This window comes from Saccopteryx leptura, chromosome 7, assembly GCF_036850995.1.
Source record: "Saccopteryx leptura isolate mSacLep1 chromosome 7, mSacLep1_pri_phased_curated, whole genome shotgun sequence".
NCBI classification, from domain to species: Eukaryota; Metazoa; Chordata; class Mammalia; order Chiroptera; family Emballonuridae; genus Saccopteryx; species Saccopteryx leptura.
In genome coordinates, this window is record NC_089509.1 from 69,265,357 (window position 1) to 69,285,096 (window position 19,740).

The 19,740-nt window shown below is 37.4% G+C and overlaps 1 protein-coding gene across 1 annotated transcript in view; it reads right to left on the minus strand.

Annotated features, from left to right (window-relative positions):
- FRZB (frizzled related protein) overlaps positions 1-19,740 on the minus strand; it is a 32,154-nt gene that overhangs the window by 6,564 nt on the left and 5,850 nt on the right. Inside the window, exons 2-3 of the mRNA XM_066346099.1 lie at positions 18,428-18,475; positions 3,139-3,204 (exon numbers count right to left, since the gene is read on the minus strand). Coding sequence (XP_066202196.1) covers positions 3,139-3,204; positions 18,428-18,475 — 114 coding nt within the window. The remainder of the gene's footprint in view (positions 1-3,138; positions 3,205-18,427; positions 18,476-19,740) is intronic.

A 19,740-nucleotide genomic window follows, 5' to 3' on the forward strand; every position in this document is an offset into this window, starting at 1 on the left:
CAAAGCTGAAGCACTTGACTCATAACCTGGCAAGTACAGTTCTGCTTCTTTTCTGTATTTCTCTCCTTCGGAGGGGCCAAATTCTTAAGATTCCTACTTCTGGTAAATGAGCTTTTTTATTTTATTTTTTTAAGGAGGATTTTGAAAAAGCCTACCAACTAAAAATGTCAATTTGTAAGAAGCCAGCGGCTTCTTCCCTGACACCCTCATTGCTCTAGTTCAGCACCCGTGGATGTTATACAGACAAAAGCACAACGTATCCCAAGTGAATCCACTTTTTAAAAGCCTCTTAGGCAAATATCAACAAACCGCTTTCATCTGAGTCCCTTCCCACATATTTTAGGCTTTTTGGATTCCAAGAGAATAGGAAAGAGTAATTCATGAAAATAGAAAGCCAGCTAATAAGCCCCATCAATGCCCCGTCTTCATACAGAAACTTATTTAATAACATTCCATCAATACAACACACATACAACAGAAATTAACTTGCTAATTCTAAAAACTTTAGGACAAAACCTCATTTTTGTTTCAAAGGTCTTTTAATTTTCAGAAAACTAGATGTCTCAAATATGTAGAACTTACAGCAACAAAATTTAACTGCCCAGCTGTCCCCGCTTGGTGTGACCTGTGAGCCGAGGAATCCCTTTCTATCAGTGTTCTCTCTATTCTGTAGTTTAACAAAAGATAAGATTTCCCTTTTTGACGTGTCATTGGGCAGAATCCGATGATAAATTCACGACTCCAGCTAGCAGACATTTTTTCGTGTCCTGGTTTATGTGAATGTGCTCCATAGCATCCATCAGCTATTAGAGATTAGTGAACTGGGCAAATGTTCTCAAACTAATGATTTATTTACCCAGTATGGCTACTATTTTCATTAGAAATTTTTAGCACATGTACCCACTCCAAAATAAATATCTCCCTACAAGACTTACTTTATTATTCAAGTAATTTTGTTAAAGCTCAAGAGATTTTACCTGAATTGATTCTGAAGAAAGCAGAGGTTTTGTATGAATATCAGTCATCCCCACCCCCACTTTGTTTTCTCAATAGACAGATAGATAAGAAAAATAAAAATCAACATTTTGGAATTTGAAATGTTTTTTTCAGGTTTTTTTTCTTCTATTTAACCATTAGAGTACCAGCCTTAGCCAAAGAAGCTCTAAGTTTTAGTGAAAACTCTTAAATTATAGGCAACCTGGTTATTATTATTTGGCTAGAAGAAAGAAATTCTATCCTTCCCATTAATTGTGATCTTTATTGCATTTTATGTTATAATACTTACTCAGCTACCCTGTTGAGGATCATCTCTTTCCATGACTTGTAACCATTAATATTTTGACTTTTAACAAAAATAACAGCACCAACCACTGCAGCACTGAGAATGTTGGATAAAATAAAAACTGATTAAGTAAAATAAATATAAACATCTAAAACTTTTCCTGAGATAACATTTTTATTATGCTTGTGTTTTTAGTATAATTGTACTTTAAAATTTATATATCCTTTTTCAATCTCTTAAAAATGAAGACTTCCTTTTCCCTTGATTTTTCACACCAATACGGAGAGGAATGGGCGCTCAGATGAGCAGCCAGGCATTTGACTTCTTAGATAAACACGACCTCTCAATCTTGGAAAGTGTGTCCACCATTGGCTAAGAGAAACTAGATTCCTTTTAGGATGAGTAATAAGTAAAAAATAAAAATTGAATCCATTGAAGAAACACTTGGGAAACTATGTGTGTTTATTTAAAAGAGAATTACCTACATTGAAAAATATTCTACGTTATACCTTTAATACACAGTATTTTCAAAGATATCAAAGATTATGCTTACATAGTTTTACTCATTTTAATTCTCAAAAGTATTAAAGTAGAAATAAATACATTGTATATGTTCTGTAGCCGTTAAAATAGGGCATGTAAATTCAATAATAAAACTCTCATTTTAACAATAAAGTTTTCTTCAAAAACCTACTTAATGGCCATGTTTATTCATTGACTCAGTATCAATAGTATTTTACAGAGATAGTAACATGACCTTTATTAATCTTGTAGATGCTAGGGAAAAAGAGACAATAAAATGCTGATGGAATACAGCAAATATTAACTTGTTCCTTATTTTATCAACTGGAAAACTCTATCGAATCTTCTAAATAACCGGAAACTGACATTTGTGACTCTGAATCATGTCAGTACCCAAAGGTACATTCTGATGAATCAAAGAAAGGATAACTTAGATTTAATAACCACTAGTAAAATAAAATAATACTTTGTCTCATTGAGCAGCTGAGAAAATTATATTATGTATGGAAACCTATTAGCACACTACCTGGCACAGACATAGCAGGTTTTTCCTCCTTCACTTAAGTTTGTCGGCTACATTTGAATTGATAGTTCTCCAATAAATATTTCATCAGAATGTCATATTTCTAGGTCAAGCTAGATAACAGAACATTTCCCTAACTGAATACTAACAACTTTTTATAAGTGTGACTTTCCAACTCTGTCAGTGTTTTCCATGAGACAGAGTGACTGAAGAAACCAAACTTAATTCTATTAACCACCCTCTGTTTACCACAGTGAAGGTGAACTTAAAGCACCACTCATGCTCAAATCCTCCTCAGGCTCTGGGGTGGGAGTGGGGGAGGAAGAGGCCTTCCCACTAGTTTGAAATGTATCTCTGTGTTCTTAATTACGTGGTTGTATGATGCCAGCATTGCTGCCTGATATGCTTCCATTTCAAATCACTGATTTATTAAAATTTTTGCCCGGCCCTGGCCAAGCAGCTCGGTTGGTTAAAGCACTGTCCCGAAACACCAAGGAGGGTTTGATCCCTGCCAGGGCACATATAATAATCAACCAACCAATACATATGTAAATGGAACAACAAATGAATGTTTCTCTATCTCTCTCTTTCCTCAAATCAATCAATCAATCAATAATTTAAAAGGAAGAAGAATTTTGCCCACATCAGACATTTTAATTATTTGTGACAGGTATGCTCTTGAAAGTTGTCCTTGTTTATTTGTTTTTAAACCTTATGCTTGAACTGCTCTACTAATTTACATACACACACACACACACACTCTCCTTTCTTAATACAGGAGTTTATAGGTCAACTATAAGGTTATCCTTACCATAGTTGTAATTGTTTCGGAAATAGGTCTTCTGTGTAGCTCTAATAGGCTTACATTTGCAGCGTTCTAAAAAATACAACATTATCTGTAAGAAAATTTCAACTTTAGCTTTATTTATTTACTTACACTTTTTGGTTGATTAGATCCAATTCAGTGGCAAGAAGGCTCTTAGTTATTCTAAATGTCTGATCTCTTTCTGTAGAATTACATTCATACTTATTCCACCTACATGGACTTTTTGCAATATCAATGGGCTCATAAATTCCTAGTCCTAACAAACCACATAAATCCTGAGGAAACACTCTTCACCACCATGCCTGAGGACAGCATAACCCCTGTATCCTGAGAGGATGCTTAGTAGTTATGAAAGTAGAATCAATGCCTACTAAGAAGCAACTTTCTATTTATGTTCAGATAACTGGTTACTCCTCAGAATACTACCTGCATTCATATATACTTTAAAGATTACACAGCACTCCTCCAAATATTAGTTCCTGGATCTAAAAGCAACTCAATGAGATAAAGAAAAAAACTTAGTGGTTATTTTTCTTTAGATTTTATTATTTATTTATTTTAGAGAGGCGAGAGAAAGAGAGAGAAGGGGGAGGAGGAACAATAAGCATCAACTCTTCTATGTGCCTTGACCAGGCAAGCCCAGGGCTTTGAACCAGTGATGTCAGAGGTTGATGCTTTATCCACTGCGCCAACCACAGGTCAGGTACAAACTTAGTAAAGTTTCTAAGAAGAAAAGCTATGGCCTGACCAGGTGGTGGCGCAGTGGATAGAGCGTCAGACTGGGATGCGGAAGGACCCAGGTTCGAGACCCCGAGGTCGCCAGCTTGAATGCGGGCTCATCTGGCTTGAGCAAAGAGCTCACCAGCTTGGACCCAAGGTCGCTGGCTCCAGCAGGGGGTTACTTGGTCTGCTGAAGGCCCACGGTCAAGGCACATGTGAGAAAGCAATCAATGAACAACTAAGAAGTCGCAACACGCAACGAGAAACTGATGATTGATGTTTCTCATCTCTCTCCATTCCTGTCTGTCTGTCCCTGTCTATCTCTGTCTCTGTAAAAAAAAAAAAAAAGAAAAGAAAAGCTATGAGTCTCTTCATAGCCAGAATAATGGCTATTTAACTCAGTGGTATTTTTATGTTTAGTGGAGGAAATTACTGTATGCATATTTTGAAATGAGAAGTTTTATGTTTTCTAAATATCTGGTGAGTAGTGGGCAGAACACATTTTATTTATTTATTTTTTTTTGTGACAGAGAGACAGAAAGAGGGAAAGATAGGGATAGACAGACAGGAAGGGAGAGAGATGAGAAGCATTAATTCTTTGTTGCAGCTCCTTAGTCTCCTTTGTTGTTCATTGATTGCTCTCTCATATGTGCCTTGACCAGGGGGCTACAGCAGAGTGAGTGACCCCTTGCTCAAGCCAGTGGCCTTGGGCTTCAAGCTAGTGACCTTGGACTTCAAGCCAGCAACCTCTGGGCTCAAGCCAGCAACCATGAAGTCATGTCTATGATCTCACGCTCAAGTTGGTGAGCCTGCACTCAAGCTCACCAGCTTGAGCTCGTGCTCAAGACGGCCATCACTTGTTTCAAACCTGGGTCCTCTGTGTCCCAGTCTGATGCTCTATCCACTGCACCACCACCTAGTCAGGTGGCAGTGTTAATTTTGTGTTTTAATTTTATCTTGAACTTAAAGTGAAACCAGTCACTCCAACTGAGTTATTTTCACTGGCAACTAAAGTTGGGACTTTGCCAAGTGAATGTGGCAGAAGAAAGGCAAGGGAATTTAGAGTATTTTAAGAGAATGACTATTATTGTGTACCATTAAATCTCAAGTAGACAGGGAAATTAGTGCTGTCCAGATAAATAAGCAGTCTCAATGGAGTAAAATGTTTAGCAGTGATGATATTAGAGTAAATCACTGGAATGAAATGAAATGGTAGGCAAAGAGAGGGATACTTAAAAGTAACAGAGTGCTGGCATTACTGCTAGATAGCCAACTCCAGAAATGAGCTTATGGAAATGGATGGCTAGGGTAGAAGAGACAAACAGGTTCATGAAGTGAAGAAATCAACACATAGATGGATGATCTACTTTATTATAATTAATGTCAACAAAATGGCAACATGGATGGGTGCCACTGTGGAACTTGCATAGATAGCCCTTAAAGGAATGTGGGCAATATATTATTTGGCCTTGCCAAAGGTCAGTTTTGTTACTTTTCTAGAAACAAAGAGATTATAAAACATACCTAGATTTTATGCCTAATACCACCTTCCTTCTTCCCCAAATTGCAAGTCATGAGATTAATACTTTATTGAAATATAAAAGATCTTAATCCTAGAACACAAAATAAAACATAGAAACCTAGTGCCCTGGTCTCAGGGATGAATGAAATTTTAACAAAGAACAATGCTTCTCCTGTAGAATCAGAAATAAAGTAGATGTATACTACAAAGCAGATCTATACTACAATGTAGATATACACTAATGTAGATCTATATTACTGTGGAAGAGTCTAGATTACAGGGGGCCCCAAACTTTTTACACAGGGGGCCAGTTCACTGTCCCTCAGACCATTGGAGGACCGGGCTATAAAAAAAAACTATGAACAAATCCCTATGCACACTGCACATATCTTATTTTAAAGTAAAAAAACAAAACGGGAACAAATACAATATTTAAAATAAAGAACAAGTAAATTGAAATCAACAAACTGACTAGTATTTCAATGGGAACTATGGGCCTGCTTTTGGCTAATGAGATGGTCAATGTCCGGTTCCATATTTGTCACTGCTAGCCGTAACAAGTGATATGACGCACTTCCGGAGCCGTGATGCGTGCAACCCGCATCACCAGAAGTAGTACTGTACGTGAGCGCTCCTCTCACTGACCACCAATGAAAGAGGTGCCCCTTCCGGAAGTGCGGCAGGGGCCGGATAAATGGCCTCAGGGGGCCGCAGTGTAGTTTGGGGACCCCCTGCTCTAGAAAATACCATGGTTAAAAGGATGGACTTTTATTGTCAAACATAGCGGGTTTGAGTCTAGGTTCCATCCCCTACTATTACTTTTAATATCTAAAAAATGGCATCATGTACAGTTACTGGGAGGATTCAATGAGATAATATACATAAAATATTTATCGTAGTACCTTACACACCACGCCCCATAAATCTCAGCTCTAATTATGCTCAAGATCAACTGGGATTCCTAATCCATCATTTATAAAGACTATCTACTGAGTAAGAGGAGTAATATTTTTTTTCAGGCTCTTTGCCACCTACAGAACTGTGATACCCACTAAAAGAAAGCAAAGCAATCAAATTTTTTCAGCAGTGTTTGATTCTGCTATTTTGATTCAGGTAGTCCATGCAAATTTCTGTCCAGATGTAGTGTCCATTTGAACTATCATGTTCACAGCCCCAATTTGAAGGATCAAGTGTAGCAAGCCAAAATGACCATACATGTGACCATTCTAATGATACTATAGTACTAGAGAATATGGCAAATGATTAAGGGCACATGGGTTTGAATTCCAGCTTCATTCCTTCCTAGTTATGCAATCTTGGGCTAGTTACAAAACTGCTAAACTAAACTATCTTATCGAATTATTGTTGAAAACTTAGAGTAATTCACATAAAAACTTTGACACAGAGCCTAGTACTAAGTCATCACTCATTGAACTGAATGTTACTATTATTAGTAGTAATATATAAACAAACCAAAAAGATCTGAAGATATTTTATGCAAATTCAAAGTAGTTTATAAAAACAAAAGAGATCATTTTCTAACAAAAAAAATCATATATAAGCTTGAAAATGAAAAAAGTTTCTAGAGGTAGAAACTTTTAATTTATATGCATTACATTTCATTATGGGGGAAACTATATAAGAAATAATAAAATTTAGAAATTATATTGTAATATGCTCATGTAGGGGTGCATTATTATACAATTAGAAAAATAATGGGCTGACCTACGGTGGCACAGTGGGTAAAGTGTCGATCAGGAATGCTGAAGTCACCTCTTCAAAACCCTAGGCTTCCCCAGTCAAGGTACATATGACAATCAATGAACTAAAATGAAGCAACTATAAGTGATACTTCTTGTTGCTCTCTCCTATAAAATCAATATTTTTAAATCTTTTAAAAATAATAATGATGATGATATACAGAACTAAACAAATAAATCCAAAAATATTAAGCAAAAACAAAAGTGACCAGAATATGTACTATATGATTCCATTTTCATAAATCTAAAGGACAACAATTGATGTATAAAAAAGACTTTCCACCTCTTTTACTTCATGGCACACATAAACTAATTACTAAAATTTTGCAGCACAGCAAAAAATATATATTTTGCCTATATGACAAAAAAATGTATAATTTTGATTTGTTTACACCAGATGGCTATTGCTGTGTTGGCTGTTGTCACTTTTTTATCTGACAGCCTAAGGGAAAAGAGGTCACTGCCTCTAACTAGTCAGGTGTTACATGTTTTAAAATTCTTGCAGCACAGCAGTTGAAAATCGCTGATGTACCATAATGAAGATCAGAACTGTGCTTGCCTCATAGAATGAGCAATGGGCTGGGCACAAGGGAATTCTCAAGGGTTATATTCTTTATCATGACATGAGTATATTCATTTATCAAAATTCAACGTGGTATATACTTGTGTATTTTACTGTAAGTAAATTACACCTCAATAAAGTAACATTAACCTAAAATTCATATATTTCTTTCATTTTTCCATAAATTGAAGTGTGTCATAACTGAGCAGCTGTTCATTATGTGTTTAAAATAATACTTATTCCCTAAACAGGGAAAAGAACATCATAATAGATTTTACTTTGGATTAGAGCAGTATGTAAAAATGCAATGAAATTGGTGAACCTAGGTAATGTAATCAGGCTTTAAAAAGCAAAAAAAAACATTTGCTGAATAAACAAACCTCAAATATTGTAATGAAAATCTCAAGTCATAGTTATTTGCACTCTGTGAAAGGAATTGCTTAAGATTGAGAGGACTAACACTATCTTCATAAGAAAATAAAATTCACTTTACTCCTTTAGGACTTAGGTCTTTGGACATTTTAAAGTAAATTGCCTTTTACAAGGTGTCTGGATCCAAGAGTCATTCAGAATATACAGAATATAAAGAGTTAATGCAATTTGCCCATTTTCTCTTGTGAAATCTGAAGTGTGATATACTCTAAAATGGTCAATTGACAAAAAAAATAAAGTAGGCTTCATAATCTTCTTGAATATAATGTTTCTACTCAAAATCAAGCACATAGAAAAGAGGTGGAAGAAAAGGGAAGTGCACTCAACTCCATCACGTGTCTCCCGTGAAGAGGATGCCTGGTATGAGGAGCTGGTTGTTACATTTTTGATGACTAGTAGGGTGGATGAAGTTTCGGTAGTGAGGCTCTGGGAAGTCAATGGTGCTATATACTAAAAAAGAAAGTTGCAATGCAGAAATGTTCATGAAAAGATAACTTTATTTATTAAATATGTTGTAGTTGGAGTACAAATAGGCGACCCAGGTAGAAGTGCTTATAGAGAAGAAGTGTGGCACTCTACCTGAGAGAGTGAACAGAAGGAGGGTCACAGTGTGATGATTTAGCTTATGTAGCTGGATGAACCCCACTAGGAAAATAATCACTGTAAGGAGAGAGGAGCAGAAGCCAAGCACAGAACCTTGGGGAATGCCCACAGCTGGGGGACAGGAGGAGAATCAGGATGTTATGGATAATAGCTCATAGCCAACACATAAGAAATTTCCCTGTTATTTCTTATAGGGAAATGCTGAGGAATAAGAATTAGTCAAAAGTGCCAAACACTGCAAAACAAAAAATATATGAATATATTTTTACATGTATATAAATAAAAGCAACTGTAAAATTACAAAAATATTAATTTTTATCTATTCTAATTTTGTCTCCAGTAAAAGGGTAAATGTTTTCCCAAGTCAATTCAGCCTCTATAGTCAGTAAACATTTGCACCGAAGTGGAGAAAAAACTGGATTCCTTCCCACAATTAGTAAGCCAAAAGGGCCGAAAAGAGTTTGGAAAAGGAAACAGAGAACAGCTCCTTACTACCCAAAAGCTAGGTAGGCACAGACCATTGCACTCAAATAGGGGGGTGAGGGGGGGCAGACCTAGCAGATGAAGACCATCAGGGATCTTCTGTTACTCAGCACCTGCCACTCAGCTGCCCAGAGGAGTTTCTCTGAAGTACCTTTGAAATAGGGCCTGGAAGAGGCTAGCGAAAACACTGAGAGACTAGTGGACATTGCTAGTGTTTCCTTAATTTGAAAATACAGGGAGAGGGTCCAAAGGGGGTTTACAGTTGTTCGTAGGGAAAATACAATGATTATTAAATAAATAATAACTTGACTTTGGGATGGGGGGTAAACACACAATTCAGTACACAGAGATGTGTTGTAGAATGTGGCACCTAAAACCTGTATTATTACATCAACTAGTGTCACCCTAATAAACTCAATTGAAATAAATAAATATATACAGAAGTAATAAAAGAATAAACTGTTTCATATAGCCTAACCAGGCGGTGGCGCAGTGGATAGAGCGTTGGACTGGAATGCGGAGGACCCAGGTTCAAGACCCCGAGCTCACCAGCTTGGACCCAAGGTCGCTGGCTTGACCAAGGGGTTACTCGGTCTGCTGAAGGCCCACAGTTAAGGCACATATGAGAAAGCAATCAATGAACAACTATGGCGTTGCAATTAAAAACTAATGATTGATGCTTCTCATCTCTCTCCGTTCCTGTCTGTCTGTCCTATCTATCCCTCTCTCTGACTCTGTCTCTGTAAAAAAAAATAAATAAATAAACATAAAGCTTTAAACTGTTTCATATACTCACAATCATGAATCTACTTTTGCCCACCCTGTATGTCACAAGGGAACCCAGAGGTCAAGATAGTCTGATTTTATATTAGGAAACAGACCAAGAGAAGTTATATAATTTGGTCATGATCTTATAATTAATCAGATCTTCTAATTAATCAGAATTTACCAACTATATCTCCTCCCTGGAAAAATTTGTGTTCTCAAATATAAAAAGATCATAAATTGGTCACCATCACAAAGCAGAAAACTATAGGGATTCTTTTTCAAGATTATTTTAACAAAAATATATCTTTTCATTGCATTATTTGATTACCTGCCTTAACTTTCTATGTTTTTTTGACAGATCAAGTAACTGAGTGGAATAGAACTAAAGTTGTTTGTTCTCCATGTTCCAAGTATGGAAACTAGAGAGGATACACTCCTTACTATGATCCTGGGTTTACAATAGTAAAACATGCTCACTAATTGAAAGGTGCTCAGACAGAATTATTATTTCCAAAAAAAGAAAAAAAATTGTTAAGCTTTGAGGCACAGAATAAATTAACTGGAGTGAAGGAATTTCTTTTCCAAATTCCAGACAGAAAGAACTTGATGCTTTTGAAAGAGGAGTTATGTGGGTTACAATGTTTTTATGTCTTCCTCATTTCCTGTTTTATCATAATCAACCTCAGCTGTTACATTACTCCAAAGTATAGAATTCTGACTATGAACATATTATGTTATCCTTTTAGCACATGTGAATATATTTTCACAACAGAATGAACTTGGTTTTGTTTGTTAGTTTGTTTTTCATCACTCATTATTCCAGAGAACAGGAAAACAATTATTAATGAGGAATAGTAAACACTGAACCTAGGAACACTACATTCATTCCAGGTAGTCTTAGACATTGAACTATTTTTGCATATTATTTATAGTGTTGTTGATATCTCCTCTGTTTCACATGCTGAAGTACTATATAATTCTAACCATAGTTTCATGACAAATTGATAGCACATGCATCACTTGGCCAGAAATCTTGACTTACCAAATGTACTATTATACAAATGAGCTTTTTGGTTTATTTTGACCAAACATAATAGTCAGAGTGATCCTTAAAATAGAACTAAGTGCTGAACACTAGTGGATTTTTGAAAGATAAATGTTTGTTGGGGCGCCTTTGGTAGACATTATCTCAGCTCAAAAACTTATCACTATGATAAGTCAGTGGGAATCAACAGTGAAAACTGTTTCAATCTAATAAAAACAAATGTTTCAGACTTATTTACAAACATTAAAAATAATTTTAATATTTATAAATTTTATGAACCTCATGCAATTTTCTGCTCTCCCATATAAAACACTCTACAAGGCAGGATATACAGTCTCAGATCAGTGCAAATTACTAGACGAAAGTAAATAGAAATATATAATAACTAGTTGTAGTTATAGTGTTCTTGAAGAAACAAATGCAGCATTAGTCATAGTAACAAAATCTAGAAACAACCTAAATATCCAGGAACATTACAATGAATAAAGTGTCATATATTCATATGCTAGAATACAATGAAAATGTAAAAGTACTGCTATAAACAGAATAATAAAGAGTAAAGAAGCCACACACACACACATATACACACACAAAATCCATGTTTACTGTAGGAAGCCATTCATAAAAGTTCAAAATCAGGCAACAATACTATATGCTGTTCAAATTGCTGCTAGTAATTATTTTGAGGAAGAAGCATGGAAGTAATGATTTGGAGGAAGCAAAGGGAGACTTCTGGAATGCTGGGAATGGTATATGTCTTGATCTGTGTGGTGGTTACATTAAAGTGTTTACTTTGTGAAAAGGCACTGAGCTGCATGCTTACATGATTTGCGATTTTTCGTGCACATATGTCATACTTCATTTAAAAGTTTATTTTATATTAATATGGAGTAAGTAGACTCCATTATGTCTTTCCCACTGAATACAATTTTAAAATCCAAACTGAATGCATGAAGCAACAACTTAAGGACTCTGAAAAGTAAACCGTTGAGCAGGAAGTTTGAGGAAGACCAGTACTATCAAATGGGCAACTGGTTCATCATTTTTTCCCCTCTGATATTCCCAAGCTGGGTTTTAACAAAGCCCATAACTGGGAAGTGGGTATCATGCAGAGAGTGCCATAGAAGCTCTCTAGTTCTGTCTCAAGAAGTGGGGAGAGAGTTTTCTAACAATCTATTCTCTTGTACCCTATTCCTCAAGCAATCCTGGGACAGTGATAGGAGCACCTGAAGCAAGTGAGGCCCTCAGAAGCCTAAAATGCTAATGTAGAAAGAACCTTCCTTTCTGTTTGGACATGTGCTATCAGGAAACTGGGGCACACCCACATTGAATTGTTCCTCCACCACTTGGCCTCAGATGCAGGAGCAAACACAGGAAGTATATTACAGAGAGAGATGAGCTTAAACCTCAGCTTACTGGCCAAAGGATCACAAAGGAAAGCCTCCAAGGAACTGAAAAGTGCTGAGGAGATCACAAAGAGGGAGGAACCTGGACAAAATTCCATACAACTATGTATGAACTGCTGAGCCCACCCCTAGTTATGTGTGAATCTGCCACTAAACACTACACTACAGACTTTGAAAACTGAACTGTAAGCTAGATCATTGCTTTGATTTCACACTGGCCATTAGGGAGTGTATCCACATGGGATAGATCTGAAAAGCACCGAAGAGGCTTTGGAAATGAAACTGATGTTGAAATTGCAACCAATAGACTAGTCAGCCTAAACTCGACTAAACTGACTCATGCTAAATGAAAAATATTCATTCTCCTTAGCAGTTTAAATAAAACCCAGATTCTTAGATTATAACATTCAAAATGTCAAAGATAAACTTAAAAAATTAGGCTTTGGCCGGTTGGCTCAGTGGTAGAGCATCGGCCTGGCGTACAGAAGTCCCGGGTTCGATTCCCGGCCAGGGCACATAGGAGAAGCGCCCATTTGCTTCTCCACCTCTCCCCTTCTCCTTCCTCTCTGTCTCTCTCTTCCCCTCCTGCAGCCAAGGCTCCATTGGAGCAGGGATGGCCGGGGCGCTGGGGATGGCTCCTTGACCTCTGCCCCAGGCGCTAGAGTGGCTCTGGTCGCGGCAGAGCATCGCCCCCTGGTGGGCAGAGCGTCGTCCCCTGGTGGGTGTGCCGGGTGGATCCCGGTCGGGCGCATGCGGGAGTCTGTCTGACTGTCTCTCCCCGTTTCCAGCTTCAGAAAAATTAAAAAATAAATAAATAAAATAAAATAAAACTTAAAAAATTACTCTTCATATGAAGAACCAGAAAAATCTCAATTTGTAGGGGAACAATTAGATAATATAAATGAAGTGATCCAACAGTAACTTTAAGTCAGATTTTATAAATATTTTCCAAAAGTTATGGTGAACAACTCTTGAAATGAATGGAAAGATAGAAAGTTTTAATAAATAAATACAAGATATAGTGAAGAATCAAGGGGAAAGTTTAATTTTGAAAATTGCAATAACTGAAATTGAAAATTCCCTGGATGGGCTCAATAGCAGAATGGAGATGACCAAGGAAAGAGTCAATGAATTTGAAGATAGACCAATATAAATTACCTAATCTAAAGGAAAAAAGGCCTGACCTGTGGTAGCACAGTGGATAGAGCATGGACCTGGAATGCTAAGGTTACTGGTTCAAAACCCTGGACTTGCCTGGTCAAAGCACATACGAACACGTGACCAAGGAACAACTAAAGTGAAACAACTATGAGTTGACATTTGTCATTCCCCTGCTCTCTCTCTCTCTTCTCTCTCTGTAAAATCAATAAACAAAATCATTAAAACAAAAGATGGGGGTGCATGGTGAACAGAACCTCTGGGAGCAGTGCAACAATACCAAAACTGCTAGCATTTATATCATCACAGAAGTAGAAGAAAATGTGGTGTAAAAATAAATATTTGAGGAAATAATTGCTAAAAGCTTTCCCAATTTGATAAAAGATATAAAATTATAGTCAAAAGGCTCAGTTAACCCTAACCAGGATAAACCCAAAGAAATCAATATCCAGATATAACATAATCAAACTGATAAAAATAAAAATAAAAAATCTTGAAAGCGGCCCTGGCCGGTTGGCTCAGCAGTAGAGCGTCGGCCTGGCGTGCGGGGGGACCCGGGTTCGATTCCCAGCCAGGGCACATAGGAGAAGCGCCCATTTGCTTCTCCACCCCCTCCCCTCCTTCCTCTCTGTCTCTCTCTTCCCCTCCCGCAGCCAAGGCTCCACTGGAGCAAAGATGGCCCGGGCGCTGGGGATGGCTCCTTGGCCTCTGTCCCAGGCACTAGAGTGGCTCTGGTCGCGGCAGAGCGACGCCCCCTGGTGGGCAGAGCGTCGCCCCTGGTGGGCATGCCGGGTGGATCCCAGTCGGACACATGCGGGAGTCTGTCTGTCTCTCCCCGTTTCCAGTTTCAGAAAAATACAAAAAAAAAAAAAAATCTTGAAAGCAATCAGAAAACAACTGATGCATTATATGGGGGAACAATGCTTTAAATTACTACCAACTTCCCATGAGCAACACTAAAGACAGAAGTGAATAACAATTTTAAAATACTGAATAAACGGCCAACATGGAATTCCACATTCAGTAAAAATATCCTTCAGGAATGAAGAAGGTGAAATAAAGGCCTTTTCAGATGAATGAAAACAGAATCTGTAGCCACTAAAATTGCTCTAAAAGAAGTGCTAAATAAAGTTCTTCAGATAGAAGGGAAATAATACCAGAAGGAAGGCCTGTAACATTAGGAAAGAACAGTAGAAATAATAAACATCTGTTTAATTACAGTAGGCTATTCTCCTCCTAAGTTATTTAAACATATTTAATATTTGAGAGAAACATTAATGGTTGAAAAACATTTATATAACTTTATCTCGTGGGTATATATCACAGATACATGACAAAGAGAGAGATTCAAATAGCCCAAAAGAAAGCAGGAAGTAAGAAACAGGAATAGGAAAGAGAGGGAACAAACAGAAAATAATAAAATGCTAAGTCTAAATACAAACATATCAAAAATTACAGTAGCTGTAATGGTCTAAACACACCAATCAAAAGACAAATATTAGTAGACTGGATAAAATAGCCAATACCAACAAAAAAAACATGACCCACTTGTATGATGTCTGCAAGAAATCTACTTTAAACATAATAACATATAGGTTAAAAGTAAAAGAATAGCCCTGGCTGGTTGGCTCAGCGGTAGAGCGTCGGCCTAGCGTGCGGAGGACCCGGGTTCGATTCCCGGCCAGGGCACATAGGAGAAGCGCCCATTTGCTTCTCCACCCCTCCGCCGCGCTTTCCTCTCTGCCTCTCTCTTCCCCTCCCGCAGCCAAGGCTCCATTGGAGCAAAGATGGCCCGGGCGCTGGGCATGGCTTTGTGGCCTCTGCCTCAGGCGCTAGAGTGGCTCTGGTCGCAATATGGCGACGCCCAGGATGGGCAGAGCATCGCCCCCTGGGGGGCAGAGCACCGCCCCTGGTGGGCGTGCCGGGTGGATCCCGGTCGGGCGCATGCGGGAGTCTGTCTGACTGTCTATCCCCGTTTCCAGCTTCAGAAAAATGAAAAAAAAAAAACAAAACAAAAAAAAAAAAAAACAAAAAAAAAAAAGTAAAAGAATAGAAAAGGATACACCTTGCAAACACTAGGGTGGCTATATTAATATCAAAGAAAGTCATCTTTATACCAGAGAAAATTATAAGAGATAAAAGACATTATATCATGATGGGTCAATTTACCAATAAGACATAAAAATATTACATGTGTGGGCACCAAAATTATAGAATTTCAGAATATATGAAACAAACTGACCAGACTGAAAAGAGAAATTTTAAAAGTCCATGATATTTGGAGATTTTAACATTCTTCTCAGTGATCAACAGATCTAGTAGTCAGAAAATAGGCAAGAATATAAAAGAACTAAAAAACAGTATCAATTAACAAATCTAATGGACTTTTTTTTAAAGATTTTATTTATGGATTTTTAGAGGACAGAGAAAGGGGGGAGCAGAGGAGCCAAAAGTAACTCATAGTAATTGCTTCTCTTATGTGCCTTGACTAGACAAGCCCGGGGATTCGAACCAGTAATCTCAGCATTTCAGGTTGACACTTTATCCACTGCACCACCACAGGTCAGGCCTAATGGACAGTTAAAGAACATTCCACCCAACAACTGCAGAATATATTTTTTCCCAAAATGCACATGAAGCATTCAGTAAGACAGATCACATCTAGGTCACAGAATAAACCTTAACAAATTTTTTAAAAATTAAAATTATATAAAGTATGTTCTCTGACTACAGTAGAATTTGAATAAAAATTAGTAACATAAAGCAAACAAAAACCTCCAAACAGCAGTCAATTTAACAGCACAATCCTAAATAATGAATGAATCAAATAGGTAGCCTCAATGGAAATTATAAAATATCTGGAACTGAAGAAAAATCAAAACAAAACATCAAATTTTGTGGGATGCAACTAAAGCCTTGTTAAGAAGGATACTTACAGAATTAAAGTATTATATTAGAAGAGTCTCAAATTATAATCTAAGCTTGTATCTCAAAAGGGGGGAAAGTAACAAAATAAATCCAAAGCAAGCAGAAGGAAAGAGCAGAAATCAATAAAACTGAAAACAGAAAATCAGTGAACCAAAAAATAGTTCATTATAATATATAAAGAATTCTGGCCTGACCAGCAGTGGCGCGGTGGATAGAGCGTCTGACTGAGATTCCAGAGGACCCAGATTCCAGACCCTGAAGTCGCCAGCTTGAGCACGGGCTCATTTGGTTTGAGCAAAAGCTCACCAGCTTGGACCCAAGGTCACTGGCTTGAGCAAGGGGCTACTCGGTCTGCTGCAGGCCCACGGTCAAGGCACATATGAGAAAGCAATCAATGAACAACTAAGGTGTCGCAACGCGCAATGAAAAACTAATGATTGATGCTTCTCATCTCTCCGTTCCTGTCTGTCTGTCCCTGTCTATCCCTCTCTCTGACTCTCTCTGTCTCTAAAAAAAAAAAAAAAATTCTGAAAACTCAGTAGAAAGAAAACAATTCAATTTAAAATGGGCCAAAGATTTAAACAGACACTTCACCAAAATAGGATATATGTGAATAGCAAATAAGCCCATGGAAAGATGTTCAACATTATTTATTATAGAAACAAAGTAAAATCATGATAAGTTATCACTACACACCTATTAAAATAGGTTAAAGCGTCGGCCTGGAGTGTGGAAGTCCGGGTTCGATTCCTGGCCAGGGCACACAGGAGAAGCACCCATCTGCTTCTCTACCCCTCCCCCTCTCCTTCCTCTCTGTCTCTCTCTTCCCCTCCCACAGCCAAGGCTCCACTGGAGCAAAGATGGCCCAGGCGCTGGGGATGGCTCCATGGCCTCTGCCTCAGGCGCTAGAGTGGCTCTGGTCACAGCAGAGCGATGCCCCAGATGGGCAGAGCATCGCCCCCTGGTGGGCATGCCGGGTGGATCCCGGTCGGGCGCATGTGGGAGTCTGACTGCCTCCTCGTTTCCAGCTTCAGAAAAATACAAAAAAAAAAAAGTTTTAAAAACTGACAATACCAAATGCATTCAAGGATGTGGAGCTACTAAAACTCTTATACATGGCTAGTGCAAAACTGAATAGCCCTTTTGGAAACAATTTGGCAATTTTTTACAAAATTAAACATATCTTCATGATATAACCCAGTAATCCTATCACTAGATAGATACCATACTCTAAATAAAAATTTATGTTCATATAAAAAGCTGGACATGAGTCCTTATGATAATTCTGCCCATAATGGACAAAAACTAGAAACAACCCAAATATCCTTAGTCATGAATAGATAAGCAAATGGTAACACATTCAAGAAATAAAATATTCAGCAATTAGAACAAATGGACTATTGATACGTTCTACAACTTGGATGAATCTCAGAGGCATACATTGAGTGAAAAAAGCAAATCTCAAAAAGGTCTATCATCCCATTTATATGACACTCTCAAAAAGACAAAACTATAGTGATGAGGAACAGACCCATGATCGCCATGATTAATGTGAGAGAAGCTTATAGTTATAAAGAGATAGCATGAACATGTACTGAAGGGAGGAAACTGTTCTGTATCCTGACTGTAACAGTGGCTACACAAATCTGTACATGCATTACAATTTATAGGATTCATAAAATTCATAGAATTTTTAATGACCAAAATAAAAGGTCAATTTTATTATATGCTAATTTTAAAAATAAAATTAATATAAATAAAAATAATTTTATAAGCTTATTTTAAAATGTAGGACACAGATATACCCAAATAAGACTTGACTATCTGGGTTACATCAAAGATTAATTTCACCATAAATGAAAACCAGGAAGATAGTGATATACTCACCACTGCTTGCTCCTCTACAGTTTCCATTACTAGAATCCATGGGGAAATCTGAAAGTTGATATAATAACATAAGAATCATATCATATTCATTATTATTTTAACAATTCACATATAAAAATTTAAATCAGTCACAGGTGTGATTTTATTGATCTTAGAGAGAGGAAGGAAGAGAGTGGGAGAGACAGAGATAAGAACATCGATCCATTCCTGTACGCACCCTGACCAGGGACCAAATCAGCAACCTCTGCACTTCGTGATGATGTTCCAACCAACCAAGCTGTCCGGCCAGGGCAAATATAGGTGTCTTAAAGTAGATTCTTATTAGCATCTGGAGGTTGGCACTCTATAATTTATAGGTCAAATAAAGTCAAGACCTATTCTTTCATGATTGAAAGGTAATATATTTATATTTTCATGAATCCTCATCGACACTGCCTAAAATTTCCAGGTTTAATAAATAAAGTTTTTGAGTTTCACAAAATTTGTGAATTATGAGCATCCTACTCTATAAAACCCACGCACATATTAGGCACTCGTCCAACACTTACCTCTTGTTGACTAAAAAAAACCAAACACACCTCCTCAATAAAAATACTGCAATACACATCCAGTAGAAACTATACTACCAATTCTGAATTCTGATTTTTTTCCAGGCTAGCAAGGGGCAATATGATACTCTCTCATGATTCTGGGCAGCAGCAATCAGCCACAGCTCCCAATCGGGCATGATCACAAAGGTAAACAATACTACACAGTGTACTGTGTTGCCAGCATTTTGGGGACTATGTGTTTTGAGTGCATTTAAGGTAGACTAGCCTAGGTGATGATGTTTGTTTTATTAAATGTATTAAATGTATTTTCAACTTACAATATTTTTAATTTACTATGGGTTTGTAACCCCATCGTAAGTCAAGGAGCAGCTATCTCTATATAAATGGGCTTTCAAAATACAATGATAAAAACAATCTTTTAACTGCAACCTGATGGTCAAAAGACAGATTCTCTTCCTCAGAGAAGTATAGTTTAGAATGGGTTCTGGTTCAACTGTTCTTTCTCTTAATAGTTTTTTGGACTTGGACAAGTCAGTTAACTTCTGTATTTGTTTCAGTTGTTTTATTGATTGATTTTAGAAAGAGGAGAAGAGAGAGAGAGACATTGACTTGTTACTCTATTTATTTATGCATTCATTGGTTGATTCTTGTCTGTGCCCTAACCAAGGATCAAATTGCAACCATAGCATATCAGGACGACACTCTGACCAACTGAGCTACCCAACCAGCAGGGCCACTTCGGCTTTCCTTTCTGCAAAATGG